Source organism: Perognathus longimembris, chromosome 26 (assembly GCF_023159225.1).
Source record: "Perognathus longimembris pacificus isolate PPM17 chromosome 26, ASM2315922v1, whole genome shotgun sequence".
Taxonomy (NCBI): Eukaryota; Metazoa; Chordata; class Mammalia; order Rodentia; family Heteromyidae; genus Perognathus; species Perognathus longimembris.
Window position 1 is genome coordinate 6,163,626 of NC_063186.1, and position 22,600 is coordinate 6,186,225.

Consider the following 22,600-nt stretch of genomic DNA (forward strand, 5'->3'; position numbering starts at 1 on the left):
CCACATAAACAGAAAAGGCCGGAAGTGATGCTGTGGCTCAAGTGGTAGAGGTTGCCTAGTAAGCACAAGGTCCTGAGTTCAATAGCTAGTACCTTTAAAAAAAAAAAAAAAAAGGCAGCCAGGTGCCAGTGGCTCATGCTTGTAATCCTAGCTACTCAGGACACTGAGATCTGAGGATCATAGTTCAAAGCCAGCCTGGCCAGGCAAAGCCATGAGATTCTTATCTCCAGTGAACCACCAGAAAACCAGAACTGGCACTGTGGCTCAAAGTGGTAGAGTGCTAGCCTTGAACACAAAAGCTCAGGGACAGTGCTCTGGCCCCGAGTTCAAGCCCTGTGACTGACACCCCCCCCCAAAAAAAAGCCATTTTATACAGGTACCCTCAACTGCTTGTGTTGGGTCTAATAGCATTAGTTTAATACCTCTATTACCAGTACTAAATAAATAAATAGAGCAAAAGAGAGAGAGAAGAAATGGCACTTGGTGGCCCATGCCTAGCTATTCTGGAGGCTGAGACCTACAAGACTGATGGTTCAAGGCTAGCCAAGGAAGAAAAGCCCCCGACTTTACAAAAGAACCAGCAAAAAGTCAAGCTAGAGGCATGACTCAGATAGTAGAGCACCAACTGTGGACAAAAAAGCCAAGCAAGTATGAGACCCTGATTTTCCAACCCCAGTATCACCAAAACAAATTAACTGCCCATCATCATTTGGTTGAAGGCCACATATTTAAGAGCTTATCTGAACAGTGCAATCCCCAAACCCAAGCCCTTTGCCTTCTCCCCGCCATTTCAGAGTACTCACATCCACTTCAGAAGCGTGGGAGGCCTGATCTTTTATCCGCTGGTGCCACCATTTCTCCACGTCCTTTCTTGTCTGGAGCGTGTAGTCTTTCGTCCACTTCCCTGTGGCACTATAAATGCTTCGGGCACAGACTGTTATTCCCTTTCCATACTTGCTGATGGTTGGCATAAGGAGGGAGGCAGGAGAGCCCAGCCTCTGCCAAGCAGGAGCCATTCTTCAGAAGGTAAGAGGGCCCTGCAGAGAAGCCTAGAACAACAGGGGATCCACTCAGGAACTCCTCTGCTCAGCCAGCACACATCAGGGCGTCCTGCTCTTACTTCACATCCTTCCTCCGCTTCTCTTGATGATTTTTGAACTTGAAAGAATATATTGAAACTTCAATTGTGCTAAGACACAAACTAGTGTGTGTGTGTGTGTGTGTGTGTGTGTGTGTGTGTGTGTGTGGACATGCCAGTACTGAGGCTTGAGCTCAGAGATTCAGAGACACGCTCTCATTTGGCTTTTTTACTCGAGGTTGATGCTGTACCATTTGAGCCACACCTTCACTTCCAACTTTTTGCTGGTTAATTAGAGGCTAGACTCTCATGGACTTTTCTGCCTGGCTGGCTTCAAACCTTGATCCTCAGGTCTCAGCCTTCTAATTGGCTCGAATTACTGGGATGAGCCACTACTGACCATTGAGATAACTTTTTGGATTACAACCCATAAGTTGTGGCCCATCAGGACATCCAGCTACAATTCAAAACCCAAACTTCGATTTTTTTCAGTAGTTTCCTCCACCAGTGAATCTGGGGATTGGTCCCACTTAAGTTCCATGGCTGAGCGATAGCAGCTCGCATCTGTAAATCTAGCTTCTCAGGGGGCTGAGATCTGAGGACCATGGTTCCAAGCCAGCCTAGGCAGGAAAGTCTGTGAGACTCTTTTCTCCAGTTAAGCACCAAAAAAGCTCAAAGGGGTGCTGTAGCTCAAGTGGTAGAGTGTTAGCCTTGAGAACAAAAACTCAGGGACAATGTCCAGGTCCCAGGACTGGCACCAACCCCACCCCAAAAGAAACAACCTCTCAGTGTTGGCATTTTACAAGTATATGTACAGAATAAATTGTTTTCAACCTGGCAATTAATATCACTTGCTTTTTAAGGGTAGACATACAGAGTAAGGGGGAAAAAAAAAGTCCTATTGGGCTTGGCTTTTAAAAAAATATGTAGTGGGACTACATTTAATAGAGTTAGCTAAGTGAGCTGGGCACCAGTGGCTCACAATTGTAATCCTAGCCACTCAGGAGGCTGAGATCTGAGAATTGAGGTTCAAAGCCAGCCCGAGTAGGAAAGTCTATTAGATTCTTACCACCAATGGACCACCAGAAATGCTGGAAATGAGCTGTAGTTCAAATGGTAGAGCACTAGCTTGGAGTGAAAAGAACCAGGCTCTGAGTTCAAGCCCCAAGACCAACACACACACACACACACACACACACACACACACACACACACAGAGCTAAAAGAGGCTGGCTTAATAGCAACCATTCTACATGACCAGCCTAAATATAAGATGTTCTGTATAAGGAAGGCCATGTCTTTTTTCTTTTTAGGTTTCTATAAAAATCAGAATTATCTAAAGGAGGTATAGTGTTTCTGGTTCTCCAGCTAAGTTAGCACTATCATACACTGGCAGGTCAAAGAAGATCTCTTAGTGGGGCTGAGAATATGGCCTAGTGGCAAGAGTGCTTGCCCCGTATACATGAAGCCCTGGGTTCGATTCCCCAGCACCACATATATAGAAAACAGCCAGAAGTGGCGCTGTGGCTCAAGTGGTAGAGTGCTAGCCTTGAGCAAAAAGAAGTCAGGAACAGTGCTCAGGCCCTGAGTCCAAGGCCCAGGACTGGCAAAAAAAAAAAAAAAAAAAATCTCTTAGTGGAAGATATTAGGAAAAAAATAGAAAAAGGAAAAGGCCGGACTCCATTTCAACAGACTAGGACTGTTTATTGAAGAACAGCAAGGGGCTAAAACCTTTCCCTGGGATCAGATGTTATGCTAGAAAGTAGGGTTGGGGTTAGTTCAGTACAGGGGAGATGACTGCAGGTGTGGGCTGAAAATAGGGTAAGTATAGTGATAATTGACTCCCTTAGCAGAGAAGAGTGATCTTACTTCCAAGGTCTCAAGCTTTTTAATGTTCAAACAGCTCTACATCCATCTTGCCTTGACTGACGTTCTCAAGGTCCAGTTCTCAGCCTTCTGTCTAATCTCTTAACTCTTTCCTGATCTCATAGCTCGGCCTCAGAGTTCCCTACAGGTTAGGCCCACAGTGGAATGTTTACAGCCAGGTTTAGGTTGGCTTGTCCTGCCTGGGTCAAGCATGTCTGTGCATATCTGGGCTTTGGCCTGACATCTGTATGCACCTGGGAAGATAGGGAGGGGGGGGGGTCAATCCTTCATATTCTTTGCATACATAAATAGATTGAGCCAAGAGGGGAAAGGCAAATCCTTCAGAAGACACCTATATAGGGCTGGGAATGTGGCATAGCGGTAGAGTGCTTGCCTAGCATGCACAAAACCCTGGGTTCGATTCCTCAGCACCACATACACAGAAAAAGCTGGAAGTGGTGCTGTGGCTCAAGTGGTAGCCTTGAGCAAAAAGAAGCTCAGGGACAGTGCCAAGGCCCTGAGTTCAAGCCCCAGGACTGGCAAAAAAAAAAAAAAAAGATACCTATATAGATGCCTGAGATTTTTTTTTCCTAGACAGCCCTCCCTAAGAACATAAGCTCTCTATCCTCTTGAATAGAAATAACAGAAAACAAGCTGAGCACCAGTGGGCCCATGCCTGTCATGCTAGCTCCTCCGAAGCTGGGTCGAAGGCGATTTGAAGCTAGCTGGGGCAAACACATCCAAGACACTGATCTCCAGTTAACCAGCAAAAAGTCAGAAGTGGAAGTGTGGCTCACGCAGTAGAGCACAGCCTCGACTGAAAAAGCCAAGAGAGAATGTGGGGCACTGAGTTCAAGCCCTGGTGCCGGCCCCACAAACACACACACCGAACCACAGACCTGTGGTTTGCAAGGGCTAATGCCCTGCGTGACCTCAAGCAACTAACTTCCCATCTGAAATTCCATCCTGGGCATCTCTGTGGGATGAGGGACTAGAGCTAGGTAACTTCTGGGAACCCGAAGTCCATAACTTCATGTGCACCCCAAAGATTTCAAGAACTGCTCATGGCTGAATTCAATCCCACCCCACCCCACCCCACCACAACCCAGGGGGCAAAGATCCTGGGATGAGAGGCAGAGGAGCAGTAAACACCCAACCAAGCCAGGGGATTGGGTGGCTCACGCCTGTCATCCTAGCTACTCAAGGAGGCTGAGTTCCGAGGATGGCGGTTCGAAGCCAGCCGTGGCAGGAAGAGTCTGTGAGACTTTTACTTCCAATTAAATAACCCCCTCCACCTTAAAAAAATGAAAGGAGGGAAAAAGCTGGGAGTGGAGCTGTAGGTAGCACACGCGGTAGAACGCTCGGACCCTGAGTTCGAATCCCGGGACACCCCCCCCTCTCCTCCACACACGCACATACACACACACGAGCAAAACAAACAAAGATGTGTGTTTGCACGGAAAACATTCCAGAAGAACCAAGGGACGAGGTTCTCCCCGGCGTCCCGAGAAGGCGCCGGGAACCCCCTCACCGAGTCCGCACCTCACACCCCGGGAGCCTCCGCCGGGCTTGGGGGGCCGGGAGGCGATCTCACCAGCCTCCCCTCACGTCCCGCCGGGCCCGACAGGGTTGGACCTGCTCACGGGAGGCTCCTCAGAGGCTCGCACTCGCTCGAACTTTCAGGCGTCCACGGGCCGGCCAGTCTGCACGGGCGCCGCCATGTTGGGCGGAACAACAACTTTATTGACAGCGGCGGCGGCGGCGGCGGCGGACACAGGCAGGAGGGGCGGGGCCGGGGGCGGGGCCTGGAGTTGAGCGACAGGGCAGTTCCGGAATCCTCAGAACCGGCGGAGCGAGCGGCTGGGCAGGGGGCGTGGCCTAGGCCTGAGAGCCCGAGCCTGGATCTCGGGGAGGGGGGGAGGAGTCGAGGGCGGGGCCTTGGGGTGAGAAGCCAATGGGGGTTTTCTCCCGGCTCGTGGGGCGTGGCGGAGGGCGGGGCCTGGGGTTGAACTACAGGCCAATCCTGGATTCTCCTCTAGCCCGTGGGGCGGGGCATCTGCACTGTGGCCCTGAGCACGGCCTCCCGCGCAAGCCCCGGGCTCTGACCAGGACTTTTCTTGCAGGAGCAAACTCTTGTCTAAGGGTGAAATGATTACAGTTGTAGTTGTAGCTAATAATGTGGCAGAGCTGTTAAGGTTAGCGGCCCCGGGTTAGATGAGAGAGTTAGCTAGTGGTGGTGTAGATGGAGACCTGGGTTCAAATCTCAATGGAGCAATAACTGCCTACTAGGTTTATTTTATTTTATTTTTGCCAGTCCTGGGCCTTGGACTCAGGGCCTGAGCACTGTCCCTGGCTTCTTTTGCTCAAGGCTAGCACTCTGCCACTTGAGCCACATAGCCACTTCTGGCCGTTTTCTGTATATGTGGTGCTGGGGATTCGAACCCAGGGCCTCATGTATACGCGGCAAGCACCCTTGCCACTAGGCCATATCCCCAGCTCTGCCTACTAGGTTTAAGAAGGCCGATTGATTGACAATCACTGACCAAGTGACCTCACTGACTTTCTACTCTCCTTTCTCCCTATTTATCTCTGTGTGTCTGTCTGTCTGTCTGTCTGTCTCTCTATCCTGGGTCTTGAACTCAGAGCCTGGGTGTTGTCCCTGAGCTTTTTCTCACTCAAGACTAGCACTTTGCCACTTGAACCACAGCACCGCTTCCAGTTTGTTCCGATAATTATTTAGAAGAATCTCAAGGAGTTTCCTGCCCCGGGTTGGCTTCTAACCATGATCCTCATATCTCAGCCCCTTGAGTAATTTAGGATTATGGGAGCCCCAGATCATCTTGTTTATCAGGATACCCACAAGCCAGAAGTTTCTCTTGGAAGAATGGGCTGTCTCAAACTGGTTGGGTCTCAGATGGCTGTCTTAGCACTGGCCAGACAACTTCCAGCTTCATGATGATCTTCTCCTCCTGCTAAATGGCACTCACACCCACCAATGCCAGGACAGTCAACGATTGCCATGACAACAACTGCAAAGGAACATCAAGGAGCATCAAGAAACAGCCAGCATCCCAGAAAAATCTCCACCCGTTCTCAGAAAAGACATGAATATTCCTCCCCTTTATTAGCATGGCTCTTCCCCTTCACTTTTTCTATGCTGCTAGCATAATCTGCTAGCCCATAAGAATTGAGAAGTTAGCCAGGGGCTGCTCACATCTGTCACCCCAGAGACACAGCTCATCTCTGTAATCCTAACTACTTCTCAGGAGGCTGAGATGTGGGTTCAAACACAGCCCAGGGAATCAGAAATGAAGTTCTATCTAAAGCGGTAAGGCATCAGTCTTGAGTGAAAAAGCTAAGAGAATGCACCCAGGCCCTGAGTTAAAGCCCCAGTACCAACACACACACACACACACACACACACACACACACACACACACACACACACACACGAGTGAGGTTGATTTGTAGGTTTCTCAGGCATTTCTCTATTCTTGGCTGAGAATAAAAGTTTTGGATTTTTTCCACTGCTCAATTGGGTCCAATTTGCTATGACTTCCACAACTCTGGGAAGGTAGAAAAGCCAAATTAGGAGGTAACAAGTCCTAGTAGTAATACTGGAAATATTGCCATATTAACCTGCTATATGTAATACATACATGATGTGTACATAACTGGAACACCCTTTCTCTATTGCATCTCTACTTTTATTTCAGGTCAAAGGCATTTTCCTTTTATGTATTCAAGTTAACATTGACATTTCCAGAATATTCTTTCAAGTGGAATTTTTCTAAAAGTCATTTGCTTTACTGAAAAGTTACTATTTTTACACCAAAGAAGAAAGTGGGAGGAAAGGAAGTCTTTTCACTCTTAAAGGGCTCACTGCAAAAGGTAGATTATTAAATGAAAGAGACAAGTTTCTGGGTAGTATGGAATGCAATAACATTTTTATTCATTTTTTATAGAGGAAAAAATAGAAGAAACACATTTTGTTAGCCTAAACCTCCGGGGAAAACCTGAAAAAAATAATATATTCTAAAGAATTTCCTAAGGTTACTCTTTCAGAAAGATGGCATATTTTTCATGTGATTTCTTCATTTCTTTTACTAGTCCCAGCAGTTTGTGTGGGCTTATGGCCCTCAAAAATACTCAGCTCATTGCTGGGCACCGGTGGCTCATGCCTGTAATTCTAGCTACTCAGGAGGCTGAGATCTGAGGATCACAGTTCAAAGCCAGCCCGGGCAGGAAAGTCTATGGGACTCTTATCTCCAATGAACCACTAGAAAACCATAAGTAGTGCTGTGGCTCAAGTGGTAGAGCACCAGCCTTGAGCTGAAGAGCTCAGGGATAGCACCCAGGCCCAGAGTTCAAGCCCCATGACAAACAAAAAAAACAACTCAGCTTCCAGCTGAGCACTGATGGCTCACTTTTCTAATTCTAGCTACTCAGGAGGCTAACATCAGTTTCAAAGGCAGTCTGGGCAGAAAAGTCTGTGAGACTCTTATCTCCAATGAACCACCAAAAAGCCAGAAGTGGAGCTGTGGTTCAAGTGGTATAGTGCCAGCTTTGAGTGAAAAAGCTCAGGGACAGTGGTCAGGTGCTTGAGTTCAAGCCCCGGTACTGGACACATATATACACATACATACATACATACATACACATACACATACATACACATACATACAACATATACACATATACACATAAATATATGCATATACACATACACACATATATACACAAATACACATACACAACACTCAAAGGACCAATTGGTCGTTTCATTTATTAACTTTCAAATTGTTTTCCCACAAGTGCTTTTATAATTCTTGAGTACATATTAAAAAAGAAGGGGCTGGGAGGGGGCTGGAGATATGGCTTAGTGGTAGAGTGTTTGCCTTGCATACATGAAGCCCTGGGTTCGATTCCTCAGTACCACATAAATAGAAAAAAGCCAGAAGTGGTGCTGTGGCTCAAGTGGTAGAGTGCTAGCCTTGAGCAAAAAGAAGCCAGGGATAGTGCTCAGGCCCTGAGTTCAAGACCCATGACTGGCAAAAAAAAAAGAAGGGGCTGGGAATGTGGCTTAGCGGTAGAGTGCTTGCCTTGTATACATGAAGTCCTGGGTTTGATTCCTCAGCACCACATAAAACAGAAAAAGCCAGAAGTAGTGCTGTGGCTTAAGTAGTAGAGTTGTAGCCTTGAGCAAAAGAAGCTCAAGGACAGTGCCCAGGCCCTGAGGAGGAGGAGGAGGAGGAGGAGGAGAAAAAGAAGAAGAAAATAATAATTAGAGTGACACAGTTATACTGAAACACAGAGCTAGACCTTGGGATTAAGTTTTTAATCTGTTCATTACTGGAGAAGGAAAAAAGAATCCTTTCTATTGCTGCAAATCTCCTTAGGCCTTAGAATGCCTCTAGAAAAAAAGATAATCTTCTTTGAGGAGATCCTGAATTTATTACAAAGAAACAGTATTAAATTACATTTAACATAAAAAAGTTTTGAATTTTGATTGCTACCTTAAAGAAGCATTTCTGTAGGTGATGAACGTGCATTTCTAAGTGCATTAAATCTGGCCCATCCAATACTCAGAAGGCTGAGATCTGAGAACTGCAGCAAACTTGGGAGACTCTTATTTTATTTTAATTTTTTTGTCCAGTCCTGGGCCTTGAACTCAGGGCCTGAGCACTGTCCCTTCTTTTTGCTCAAGGCTAGCACTCTGCCACTTGAGCCACAGCGCCACTTCTGGCCGTTTTCTGTATATGTGGTGCTGGGGAATTAAACCCAGGGGCTCACGTATACAAGGCAAGCACTCTTGCCACTAGGCCATATCTCCAGCCCCGAGACTCTTATTTTTGTTGGTCATGGGGCTTGAACTCAGGGCCTGGGCACTGTTGCTCTACCACTTTGAGCCACAGCGCCACTTCTGGTTTTCAGTTGCTTCAATGGAGATAGGAGTCTCACACACTTTCCTGCCCGGGCTGGCTCTGAACCACGATCCTCAGACCCTCAGCTTCCTGGGCAGTTAGGAATGCAGGCATGAGCCACCAATACCAGGCTTCTCTGTGAGAGTCTCGACTCCTAATTAACCACCTAAAAAGGCTGGAAGTGGAACTATGGCTCAAGTGGTAGAGCACTAGCCTTTATGGAAAAGCTAAGGGTCAGACAACACTCAGGCCTTGAGTTCAAGCCCCAGGACAGAAGAGGAAGGGGGGGGGGTGAGGAGGATGGAGGAGGGGGAGGAGGGAGAAGGGAAGGAGAGAGAAGGGGAGGAGGGGTTCTTGGGCTCCCCTAAGTCACAGAGAGCTGAGACATCTTTTGATTTCTTGCTTTCTCAACCCCATGAATAAGGACAGAGGCAGTGGCTCTGAGCAGTCTGGAGCAATTGCATTGAAAGAACACTAATGTATTCCATTAGCATCTCATCTCATCAGCTTCCTCTGGGGGAAAAAAAGAAAGCACGTAAACAACTCATTGCTTCTGTTCTAAGGTACCAGAGTGGTCAGAACTCCTCTGCAAGAAGGGGCCTGAGGTACTGGGGAAGGATTTTATGGAGCTCCAGCTCATAGCCTAGAAAAATCTCCTGGGGTGTGGAAGATGATGGCTGCTCAGATGAAGGCTCTGGCAGTGAATTTCCTTCATAAGATGTCTGTCACTCCTATAAAAAGGCCCTTAAGAAAGAAAAGGTAGAGGGGCGGGGAGTGTGGCTTAGCGGTAGAGCACTCGCCTCACATACACGAAGCCCTGGGTTCGATTCCTCAGCACCACATATATAGAAAAAAGTGGGATGTGGTGCAATGGCTCAAGTGGTAGAGTGCCAGCCTTGAGTGAACACATTAAAGGACAGCGCCCAGGCCCTGAGTTCAATCCCCCATTCAGATACCAAAGCAAAATTCAAAAGCCTCTGCCTATCCTGACTTAAGATTTTAATGAGAAGCCTCAGATGGCTCCAACTCATCATTATTTCATTTGAGGTTTACCATCCAGGCCAGCAGGACATAAAACAAGATTGTATTATTTTTTTAAATCTTTCTTTTCCTGAAAGTTGTTATTGTAAAGGTGATGTACAGAAGGGTTGCAGTTACACAAGTCTGGTAATGAGCACATTTCTTTTCGAACTGGGTCACCCTTTCCCTTACTTCTCCCAGGTTTTCTACCCCAATACTCCCCCCTACCACCAAGTTTTACGGTTCATTTTCAACATAGTGTCTAGTGTAACTCATCATTAATACACAGAACATTCTGTCCCTCGGGTCCCTGTCCCAGGCCTTCCTCCAGAATGAAAAAAAGCAAACAAAACAGATCATAGCTAGTTCTGATTCTGTTCCACCATTAATTACTGTTTCTCTCCCATACCTGCGTGCCTGCCTTCCTTCCTTCCTTTCTTTTCTTTCTCCTCCTCCTCCTTCTCCTTCTTATTCTTTCTGATGTCAATAGCAAGATAAGATTGTCAGGACAACCCAGAGTAGAGGTGGGAAGGCCATTCTTGACCAAAACCGTAACCTCATTTGGCTCAGTATCCCCCATGGATGTTCCTGTGTTTCCTGGTAGCAAGAATGTAAAAAACTTCTTCAGCTGGGCAGTAGTGATGCACGCCTAACATCCTAGCTACTCAGGAGGCTGAGATCTGAGGACTGCGGTTCAAAGCCAGCCCAGGCAGGAAAGTCTGTAAGACTCTTAACTCCAATGAGCCACCAGAAAACCAGAAGTGGTGCTGTGGCTCAAAGTGATAGACCTCTAGCCTTGAGCAAAAGAGCTCAGGGGCAACACCCAGGCCTTGAGTTCAAGCCCCATGTCTGACCAAAAAAAAAAAAAAAAAAAGAAAGAAAAGAAAAAAAATCTTGGGGACAATGCACAGGCCCTGAGCTCAAGTCCTAGGACCAGCACCCCCCAAAAAGTGTGAATTATCACCACCACCATCATCATCATCATCATTTTTGAAAAACAGTGACTCATCATATACCACTCTTGGAGCCACAAATGCCTTCAGGGCTCTTGCAGCATCTGGACGATCTCCAGCATTATTTGAAAGCAATGATGGGGTTCAGTCTGTTTTGGAAGTTCCTCCCGAAGTCAGATTTCATGGTGTCTGGGTTTTAGTATCTCCTCATTATTCTTACCAAGATGTTCTTTGCAGAGAACTTGACTTCCCTCTAGCTACAACTTGAGCACAGGTGTATGGAACACAGTAGTGAAGAATCGATGTGGTCTAAAGTACACCCATCTCCCCATGTGCTGGTTATTTGATGCTTCGCCTCCTCTCCCATCCTTTCTCTGCCTCGTTCTGTGTCTGCATTCTGCATGGGTCAGCCAAAGAGAGGCAAGATGGGAAATGGCCCTTGCTCTCAGCACAGTGATAGCCCAGGAGCACAATTTCCATAGGCCACAGCTCTGGGGGTTCTGAGAAAATCTTTTTCTCCTTCTGGAGTATTTGGGTCCACTGCCAATAAAAGGCTCTGGCTATGGGAGCTTGAATTCGGGGCCTAGGTTGGTGAGATTAAGAGGAAAGCACTTAGAGATTCCCAACACTTGATTGGCCTCCCTGGGAGAGCCAGCGGCTGCCTCTCCGGCTGTGCTAAGCTCCTGCACTAACTCACTTGCCATGCAGGCCAGTGTCCAGCCTGCAATGACCTGGCTCTTTCTCTGTAGAGGAGCAGCAGGCTTAATACAAGTTTATTTGGAGCCTGGCACCAGTGGCTCATGCCTGTCATCCTCACTACTCAGGAAGCAGAGACCTGAGGATGGCAGTTCAAAGCCAGCCCAGGCAGGAGAAAGTCCCTGAGACTCAAGCCCCAGGATTAGCAACTAATAAGTAAATAAATCAATCAAATTAGGAACACTTTTTTTTTTTGCCAGTCTCATAGACTTTCCTGCCTGGGCTGGCTTTGAACTGTGATCCTCGGAGCTTACCCTCCTGAGTAGCTAGGATTAGAGGTTTGAGCCACCGGCACCCACCTAGGAACACTTTGTAGACAATAAAGTTGACCCTTGGAAGTTTATAACTGGGTGAGTTGTTATTTTGGTGTGTTTTGGGGTTTTGTAGGTGTGTTTTGTTTTTTTTTTTTTGGCAAGTCCTTAAAAAGCTTTGCGAGTTTCTTGTTATTGTTTGGCTTTCGAATTTCTTTTAGTTGGTTGTGGGGCTTGAACTCAGGGCTTGGGTGCCGTCTCTGAGCGTTTGTGCTCAAGGTGAGCGCTCTACCGCTTTGAGCCACAGCTCCACTTCCAGCTTTTTGGGTGGTTCATCGGACATAAAGTCTCACAGACTTTCCTTCCTCAGGCTAGCCTCGAGCCTTGGTCCTCAGGCCTCAGCCTCCTGAGTAGCTAGGATGACAGAGTCAGCAGCATTCAGCCAAGGGAGGACTTTTGAATGCATTTCCACTGGCAAACTCTCTGTTCCATCCAGGAAGGTCTCTGAGGTACCTCTTTCCAGCCTAGGTCGTGTTCCTGACAATTATAAGCAACAGTTCTCCCAAAGGATCTAGTTTTGTCTCATTAGAGCCACTGCTGAAATGAATCCAGTGGCCCTCTAACATTTTCTCGCTTCTCCCAGAGGCCAATTTTCTGGACTTAACAGCACCCACAGTCAATATCTCCCAAGATTACCAAATCGACTTCTACAGAGGAAGGAAAATCACCTTTTCCCAGCACAAAGCACATGTGCTTTCCTCAACCAGCTGTCTTCAGCTAAGAGAAATCATTTAATGAGACTGCAGGTCACAAGATCATCTTCCAATTAGGGCTCCATCATGCCAGCTGCCACCCACGCTGGGGACAATCGCACTGCGCTTTGGAGAACAAACACACCCACTCTCATGGCCAAAACAGTTCTTTATTTTGGGGGGCATGAACTTGGGGCCTGGGCACTGTCCCTGAGTTCTTTTTGCTCAAGGCTAGCACTTTACCACTTGAGCCACAGCGCCACTTCCAGTTTTCTGGTGGTTCATTGGAGATAAGAGTCACACAGACTTTCCTGCCTGGGCTGGCTTTGAACCGCGATCCTCAGATCTCAGCCTCCTGAGTAGCTTAGGATGGCAGGCGTAAGCCACCAGCACCAGGCTCCAAAGTGGGGATTTTTTAGTCTCTTTCCCTTTTGAAATGCAGCCAGGCTAAGGACAGGACAAGGTCTCTAGTAGGATGGGGAAGGCCCTCCACCATTTACCTTTCAGATTACAGAAGAGAGTTTGAGCCCCAAGCTGGCAGCTCATGCCTGCAATCCTAGCTATTCTTGAGGCTGAGATCTGAGGATCTTGGTTCAAAGCCAGGCCAAGCAGGAAAGTCCATGAGACTCTTATCTCCAATGAGTCATCCGAAAGCCAGAAGTAAAGCTGTAGCTCAACAAAGTAGAGCACTAACCTTGAGCAAAAGAGGTCAGGAACAGTGCCCAGGCCCTGAGTTCAAGCCCCAGGATTGGCACCAAAAAAAAAAAAAAAGTAGAAGAGAGTTTGACATTGTCCAAAACACTTATTAGGCTATAAGGAAGAAGTTAGAGTCTCCAGGATCTGTTCTTCCACCCAGGCCTGGCTAGATGGCCCAGGCTAAAGTCAGCTTGGGCAGAAAAGTCTGCTAGTTGGTTGTTTCCAATGAACCAACAAAATGCAGGGCTGGCGGAGTGGCTAGAGTAGTAGAGTGTCAGCTTTGCGAGTTCAAGGCCCTGAGTTCAAATGTCACTACCAAAAAAGAAAGAAGAAAAGGAAGGAAAAGAAATACAGAAGGAAAGAAATGAAGGAAGGAAGGGAGGAAGGAAGGGAGGAAGGGAGGGAGGGAGGGAGGAAGGAAGGAAGGAAGGAAGGAAGGAAGGAAGGAAGGAAGGAAGGAAGGACCTCCATTGGTATTCTAGATTCAGCCATCTGAGTAAGGAGATACTGTTTTGTTATAGCTTTGGGTTTTCTTCTTCCTGAGAGCTAAAATTCTATAGCCTCTCTGTATATTTAGCAGCCCCATAGATGACTCCTTTTGTAAAAGAAAAAAAAATCCCTGTGCATTATTTATTGGGTATTAAAAGAGATTCATCCTTAAAAGGAGCTCCTCTGTGAACTGGGTTCTGGCTTCCGTAGTTTTCTTTGTTGTCATTTGCTGAGGGCCAAATGCATAACTTCCTATCTCCCTGTCGGGATTTCTCACCTGTGGTCGTGGTGTGCTCTTTCCTCCTGCATGCCTGTGGTCTTCGAGCTCTTGGCATCTCTCTTACCCTCAGTCTGTCACTCATCCTGCCACATGCCCTTGGTGGCCCTGCCCTGCAGAGCCACTTGCTTGGTTGCTTGGTTACCATCTCACAGGCACGGGCTGGTCCAGCTCCATCTCAATTCGCATGGCCAGGCATCTGAAAGTGCTTTCTCTAAGAAGTCTGGGAGCTCAATAGTATTGACTCAATACCCACGAAAAATCAGCAGGAGCTGGCTGCCAGTGGTGGCTCATGCCTATCATCCTAGCTACTTGGGAGGCTGAGATCTGAGGATCATGGTTCAAAGCCAGCCCGGGCAGGCAAGTCTATAAGACTCTTATCTCCAATAAACAACTCTGAAAAAGCCGGAAGTGGAGCTGAGCACAGAGAGTCTCAGGGACAGAACCTAGGCCCTGAATTCAAGCCTCAGGACCAGCAAATATAAAATAAAATAACAAAATCATCTGGCAAAAGAAATAGTTGGCTGGCTGGCTTGTTTGTGGCTGTTGTTTATTTGTGCCATCCTGGGGCTTGAACTCAAGGCCTAGGTGCCGTCTCTGATCTTCCCCCCCACCCCTACCCAAGGCTAGCACTCTACCACTTGAGCCACAGCCCCACTTCTAGCTTTTCCTGAGTAGTTTATTGGAGATAAGAATCTCACAGATTTTCCTGCCTGGGCTGGCTTGGAATCACAATCCTCAGATCTCAGCCTCCTAGGTAGCTAGGATTTTAGGGGTGAACCACCGGCATATACCTGCCTCTTTTTTTTTTCTTTTAAGTACTTTTTGGGTGCTTTTTGCTCAGATTGAAAAAAGAAAGAAGGAAAGAAAGAGGAAAAAGAAACAGAGAGAAAAGAGGCGGGGGCAGGGGAGAAGCAACATGGGTACTGGTGGCTCCTACTTGTTATGTAGATACTCAGGAGGCTGAGATCTGAGGATCATGGTTCAAAGCCCAGGCAGGAAAGTCCATCCGGCTCTTCTTTTGTTTGGTACTGGGGATTGAACCCAGGACGTTGCACTTGCTAGGCAAGCACTTTGCCAATGAGCTTCATGCCACCCCATCCATCAGACTCTTATCTCCAATTAACTAGCAACCCCGCCCCCCACCCCCCAAACAAAGCTGGAAGTGGAGCTATGGCTCTAGGACAGTGCCAGCCTTGGATGAAACAGCTAAGGGATAGCCTCTAGGCCCTGAGTTCAAGCCCCAGTACTGACACACATGCACACGTGCACACACACACACACACACACACACACACACACAATTCTAACTGTGCCTCCACCCTTGGCCCACACAGAGATCCTACTCAATCTGTCTTTGTTTGCTAGATGCTTCAGGGGCCCAGCACCAGAGTAATAAAACATAATAATTCCTTTTAATGGGGTAATTTACTGCCCCAATTTACTTCTCAGCATTGTTAGCCAAATTGCTCTTTCAGGAAACATGAGCTAACCCAACTGGCAGAGCTCCGGCACTTTCTATGGAGGCAGAGCCAGGGAAAGTCTACACATTCAGTCAACTCTACGTCTTTCCATCTTTTTTGGGGGGTGGGGGGAGGGGTTGGTTGATTAGTCCTGAGGCTTGAACTCAGGACCTAGGCTCTGTCCCTGAGCTTTTTCTCAAGGCTAACACTCTACCACGTTGAGCTACAGCGTCACTTCCGGTTTTCCTGTGGGTCCTTGGACATAAGAGTCTCACAGGCTTTCCTGCCCTGGGCTGGCTTGGAAGTGCCATCCTCAGAGCTCAGCCTCCTCAGTAGGCAGGATGCCAGGCATGAGCCAACGGTGCCTGGCTCTTTCCATCTTCTTACCAAAGATATTAGCAGACCCTGTGGAGATCTAACACATTCCCCCTGACCTGGCCCCACCCATCTTCCCTGGACAGTCTAGAAAATGGTGGTTTAGCTGAAAGGCTCTAGGACTGTGTACTATGGCCTAGAAAGAGGTCCAAAATCAGATGGAAAAATCACCAGGTGGCTCATACCTATCATCCAAGCTACTTGGGAGGCTGAGATCTGAGGACTGAGGTTTGAAGCCAGCCAGGGCAGGAAGGTTCACAAGACTCTGACCTCCAATGAACCACCAAAAAAGCCAAAAGTAGAGCTGTAGCTCAAATGGTAGAGTACTATACTGGAGCAATAAAAGTTCAAGTACAGCACCCAGGTCCTGAGTTCAACCCCCAGGACTGCCACAAACAAACAAACAACAACAACAACAAAGAAATAATATGGAACTGGGTTCAAAACCCAGGTTCTGTGTTTGTTAATATTGTGCTCCTGGTCACGTGATTCTGCGCCTCCATCCCATTGTCCCATTGTCTATAAATTAGGAAGCGAGGTGGTTCATGAAATGTTTGAAATAAAGCGATTATCAGATACTTACTGTATAATCTTTGAGGGTGAGTGATAAGTTTTTAGTGTGTGACACACAAGACCTAGGCACTCTCCTTTAGATTTTTTTTAGCTCAAGGCTCGTGTTCTATCACTTGTGCTATTTTTCCACTTCTGGCTTTTTGCTGGTTAATTGAAGATAATAAGAGTTTCACTGGACTTTCCTGCCTGGTTGGCTTCAAACTGTGATCCTCAGATCTCAGTCTCCTGAGTAGCTAGCACAAGAGACATGAGCCACTGGCATCTAGATACCTCTGTAAAAAGAAATAATAATAATAATAGAAAAGTCTTCCTGCCCCTATCCAGCCATTTAGACATTTGATTTTCAGCTATAACAGCTCATTAACTTTCATTAGTTAAATGAAGCCTGTGGTACAGGGTACATTAGGTTTTCTTCTTGCCAACCCAGATATGAACTACACAGTAGAAGACTTAAAGTTCAGGTTAAATTCCTCATGAAGGTATAAGAGCAGAGATCAAAATCTGCATATCTTAGCTGGGTGCCTGTGGCTTGTGCCTGTAATACTAGCTCTTCTGGAAGCTGAGATCTAAGGATCATGTTGAAGCCAGCCTGGGAAGGAAAGTCTATGAGACTTTTATCTCCAATGAACCATCCAAAAGCCAGAAATGGAGCTATGGCTCAACGTGGCAGAGCACTAGCCTTGAATGAAAAAGCTCAAGGACAGAGTCAAGCCCGGAGTTCAAGTCCCACAACCAACCAAAAAAAAAAAAATCTGTACATCTTTGTGTTTCTTAATTAATTTAGTGACATTACTGGAAGGCTTCAGCTGAGGACCTAGGCACTGTCCCTTAGATTTTTCACCCAAAGGCTGGCACTCTACCATTTGAGTTACTTTGGTGCTTAATTGGAGATAAGAATCTCATGGACTTTCCTGCCTTGGCTGTCCTTGAACTGTCATCCTCAGATCCTGAGGACTAAGAATGACAGGCGTGAGTCACCAGTCCCTGGCTTCTTCATTTTAAACTCATCATTAGATAGAATGGGCCACCCCATTAAAAGTTTCCTTATCCCTGATCATTATTCAGCCCTGTTTAATTAACACCTCCCTTCCCTCCCCAATAGCTCTTTAAACAGCCTACTCTCTTGCCCAGATTCTTTTCCACACCTGTCGCAGCAATTCCGAGGAAAGAGGCTTTGAAGCAGCCTCTTCAAATCCCCTGTTAATGGACCGGTAATTATTGTGGTGACTTTTCAATAAGGTGTGAAACGTTCAGCTAGCTGTCAGCCAAGCCTTTCCTCAAGGCACAGAGAAGAGGGACACAGCAATGGAGAAAGGGAAACATCGGAGCCTGGGTCACTGTCCCGCATAGCTGTCATGAGCCTCTGTTAGGCAGATAGAGACCTCCCTGGAATCCTGAAGACAACACAGACCCACATTAATGACTCCTACATGCTCACCCATACCACCAGAGGCAATACCAAGAACTTTGCCTGGCTCAACTTGCTTGATATTTGTGAGAATGAAGCTGGATGCGGGTGACTCATACCTGTCATCCTGGCTACTCAGGAGGCTGAGATCTGAAGATCGGCTTTTGAAGCCAGCCCAGCCAGGAAACTCCCTGTGAGAATCTTTTTTTTTTTTTTTTTGCCAGTGCTGGGACTTGAACTCAGGTCCTGGGCACCGTCTCTGAGCTTCTTTTTGCTCAAGGTTAGCGCTCTACCTCTTGAACTGCAGCACCACTTCTGGCTTTTTCTGTGTCCGTGGTAACTGAGGAATCAAACCCAGGGTTTCATGCATGCTAGGCAAGCAACTCTACCACGAAGCCACCTTCCCAGCCCCTCATTCTAGCATATTTTTCTAGAATGTGTTTGTTTTTAGATCTGGCCTTCACTGGAGCAGGGCCTGGATTGGCTGTTCAAGAAGATTCCCAGTACGAAGTGTCAAGAATCATCGAGGCTCCTGGAAGGACTTTCCAGTTAGAACCTCCATACTACCTGGGCCAGAGGTTCCAAGCTTTTGCCCATGGATTTGTTCAGGTGTCAGGGCTGGGACTGGTCCAAACTGGGCTCCATCCTCCTCCTCCTTCATACACATCTAGCTTGGACTGAGCTCGAAGGAACAAGGCTTCATTACCTCCGAGTGGAAGTTTTGCTGAGTTCACCCACACTCTCCACCCAGCAATCAATCATCCACCCTGCAAATTGAGTTAGAAGTGTGATCCTAGTAATTACGAAGCTCTATCATTTCCCTCTTCTGTCCTAAATAAATTAGAAAGGCTCTGAGCTCTCATTTTGCAGCTGGACCTCATTTTTCAAGCACAGATGGAAGAGAGTGGCAAAGGTCTGAACTCACAGAGGACTGTGGCCAGTACCCAGTTAGGCAAGGGTAGCACGTTGTCTTTGCAAAAAATAAAAAAATTAAAAAATCCATCACCTCTCTCTGAGTCTCAACTGCCACATGTATAAAATGAGGAGTTTGCCTGATGCTGGTGCCTTATGCCTGTCATTCTACCTACTCAGGAGCCTAAGATCTGCCAGTCTGGGCAGAAAAGTTCTTTGACATTCTTATCTCCAACTAACCAGTAAAAAGCTGGAAGTGGGGCTGTGGTTCAAGTGGTAGAGCATCAGACTTGAGCAAAAAGGCTCAGGGGCAGTATCTAGGCACTGAGTTCAAGCCCCAGGTCTGGAACACACACACACACACACACACACACACACACACACACACACACACACACATTTTAAGGGAACAAAAAGAAAGACAGCTGGGTACTGGTGGCTCAAGCCTGTCATCCTAGCTACTTAGATGGCTGAGATCTGAAGATCACGGTTCAAAGCCAGCCTGGGAAGCAAAAGTCCACTGAGACTCATATCTCCAAGGAAGCACCAGAAAACTGTAAGTAGTGCTGTGGCTCAAAAAGGTGGAGTGCTAGCCTTGAGTGACAAAACACGGGAACTGTGCCAGGCTCTGAATTCAAGCCCCATGACCAACAAAAATAAGAGAAAAAGAAATACAGGCCAGAGGTTCCTGCCCTACCTTTCTTACAAAGTATCCAAGCTCAAGCTGTGTGGAAATGTAGCAGACGGAATTAAGTCTTAAGTAACAACTTTAAGATGGCCACAATGGCTGCTAGGTCCCCAAGGGAATCTGTGGTTCATTGCTAAATGAACTGTGCAGGCTCTAATTGCTGCCTGCGTTCCCCCAGAGACCAAGCTCCCTTCTAATGGCAGTCATCAGGAAGAATTCACAGGGCCACTCTGGAGAGCTGGCCAAGATGCTGGAGAATCACTTCCCTAGGTGGAAGTAGAGGCAAGAGAATCTCCAGGTCTCCTCAAGCCGGCCTGGCAGGGGAGGGGTTTCTGGTAGCTCCTCCCCTGACCCAGAGTAGCTCCTGATGCCTTCAGGGAAACAGGTGAACAAAGCCTGCTTTCCTACTTCTTAATATTCTACCCCAACCAATAAATCCAGCACAAACAACCACAGTCTCTAAACAGGATTTCCAATATGTTCTTTTCTCAGTGATATATATGTGTATATATATGTGTGTATATATGTATATATGTATATATATATGTGTATATATATATATGGGGGGGGCGGGGACAGGTCCTGAGGTGTGAACTCTAGGCCTGGGCACTGTTTCTGAGCATTTTTCCTCAAGGTTAGCACGTATGTACCACTTTGCGCCACAGTTCCACTTCTGGTTTCCAAGTGGTACATTGGAGTTAAAAAGTCTCATGGGGATTTTTTTCTGCCTGGGTTGGAGCCAACTGTGATCCTCAGATCTCAGCCTCCTGAGTAGCTAGGATTATAGGTGTGAGCCAACAGCTCCTAGCTCAATCTGTTCTTTTCTCTGTGCTATTTGTGTGTGTGTGTGTGTTGGGGGGGGGGCTGGGTACAGATCTTGGGGCTTGAACTCAGGTGCTGGGTTTTGTCCCTGGGGTTTTATTTTTGTTTGTCTGGCTCAAGGCTAGTGCTCTACCACTTGAGCCGCAGGTCCACTTTTGGCTTTTTTGGTAGTTCATTGGAGATCAGTCTCACCAACTTTCCTGCCCTGGCTGGCTTCAAACTGTGATACTTAGATCCCAGGCTCCTGAGAAGCTAGGATGATAAACAGGCCCACGTGGCTTAGGATTTGATTTTTTTTTTCTTGCCAGTCCTGGGGCTTGTACTCAGGGCCTGAGCACTGTCCCTGACTTCTTTTTTGCTCAAGGCTAGCACTCTGCCACTTGAGCCACAGCGCCACTTCTGGCTTTTTCTATATATGTGGTACTGAGGAATCGAACCCAGGGCTTCATGTATACCAGGCGAGCACTCTTGCCACTAGGCCATATTCCCAGCCCCAGGATTTGATATTTTAAATAACCAAGGAGAAAAACTAGAGGCACAAAGTTCTGTCTCTGGCTACTGAAGAGACATGGGAGACACTGTCCTCACCCCTCCCCTTGGCCACAGTTTTCCCTATAAAACAAGGGGTCAGGGGCTGGGAATATGGCCTAGTGCCAAGAGTTCTTGCCTTGTATACATGAAGCCCTGGGTTCGATTCCCCAGCATCACATATATAGAAAATGGCCAGAAGTGGTGCTGTGGCTCAAGTGGCAGAGTGCTAGCCTTGAGCAAAAAGAAGCCAGGGACAGTGCTCAGGCCCTGAGTCCAAGCCCAGGACTGGCAAAAAAAAAAAAAAAAAAAAAAGACAGAATAGGATAAAAGAGAAGAGGATAGAGCACAATAAAATGGAATGGAATATAATAGAATGGAATAGGACAGAATAAAATAGGAGAGTAGAATAGAAGGGAGTCAGGCACGGGTGCTCATGTCTGTAATAGCAGCTCTTCATAGACTGAGATCTGAGGAATCATGATTCAAAGCCAGCCGGGGCAGGAAAGTCTATTAGACTCTTATCTCAAATAAACTATTCAGAAAAACCTAGTAGTGGTATGTGGCTCAAGGGGGTAGAGCTCTAGATTTGAGCTAAAGAAGCTCTGGGCCAGAGCCCAGGTCATGAGTTCAAGCGTTAGGACTGGGGAGAGGGAGAGAGACAGAGACACAGAGAGAGAGAGAGAGAGAGAGAGTAATAAAGTAAAATAAAACAGCACAGAACAGAATAAAATGGGATGGAATAAAATAGAAGAGAATGGAATAGAATCAAATCAAATCGATCAAATTGAATAGAATAGAGTAGAATGAGATGGAATAAAATAGACTAGAAAGGGATAGAATAAAATAGATTAGAATGGAATGGAAAAGAATAGAATAAAACAGGTTCGGATCGGATAAACCAGAATCGAATAGAAAAGAATAAAACCGAATCAAACGGAGGATGGAATGAAATGGCATAGAATACAATGGAATCGAATCTTCAAATGGAACAGCATAAAACAGGACAGGATACAGTGAAGTGGATGAGGACGGCATACACCGGGTTAGACGAACACTGACTGGAAGCGAAGAGGGATTGAGCGGCGTGGAATAAAACAGAAAGGAAGGGAGTGGAATCGAATGGAACAAAATGGAATGGAGCAAAACAGTCGGATGGAATGGAACGGAATAAAACGAGCTGTCTGGGTGTGTGTGTGTAGGTGGGTGGGTGGATGGGTGTGTGGTGTGGGGTGTGTGTGGGTGTGACCCCTGAAACTAGACATGGCAGGCGCTTCTCCAGAGTGGCAGAGGAGAGTTTCCAGAACCTCCCTTGGAGGTCTCAATTCTCCCGGAGCGCGCGGGTGGGCGCGCGGGGCGGGGTTGGGGGGGTGGTAGAGGGGTAGGGGGGGTATGTTGGGGGAGGTTGGGGGGGTATGTTGGGGGAGTGGGGACCTAGTCTAGGCCCCGCCCTCCCTCCCTCCCACCTCTCTCTGGAATCCCCCTCATCCCCCCCCTCACTCCCGGGGGGGGGGTGGGGAGAGGCGGAGCCGGGGCGCTAGGAGGGCGTGACGGGGCGGGGCGCGCGGAGCAGGGGGAAATCCAGCTCTGGGTGACGCTTCTGGGGCTCCCCATCCCCAGCACAGCCGACCAACGTGTGGGGTGGGGAGGGGGAGCTGTCCGAGGACTCCCCCCCACCACTGCCCCCCCACACCCACCCACCCACCCACCCAGCCACCCTCAGAGCTCCGGGGTGGGGACCCCACAGATCTCCATCATCATCATCATCT

At 47.4% G+C, this 22,600-nt stretch overlaps 1 protein-coding gene across 2 annotated transcripts in view; it reads right to left on the reverse strand.

Moving 5' to 3' along the window:
• Positions 1-4,663, reverse strand: part of Lars2 (leucyl-tRNA synthetase 2, mitochondrial) — a 56,366-nt gene extending 51,703 nt beyond the window's left edge. The window contains exons 1-2 of one of the 2 annotated variants that reach the window (XM_048334655.1): positions 4,487-4,663; positions 804-1,049 (exon numbers count right to left, since the gene is read on the reverse strand). In XM_048334655.1, the coding sequence (XP_048190612.1) occupies positions 804-1,016 (213 nt within the window). In that variant the 5' untranslated portion in view covers positions 1,017-1,049; positions 4,487-4,663. Of the gene's footprint in view, positions 1-803; positions 1,159-4,486 lie in introns of both variants that reach the window. The other variant, XM_048334654.1, reaches the window with a different exon arrangement.
• Positions 4,664-22,600: the final 17,937 nt, after the last annotated feature.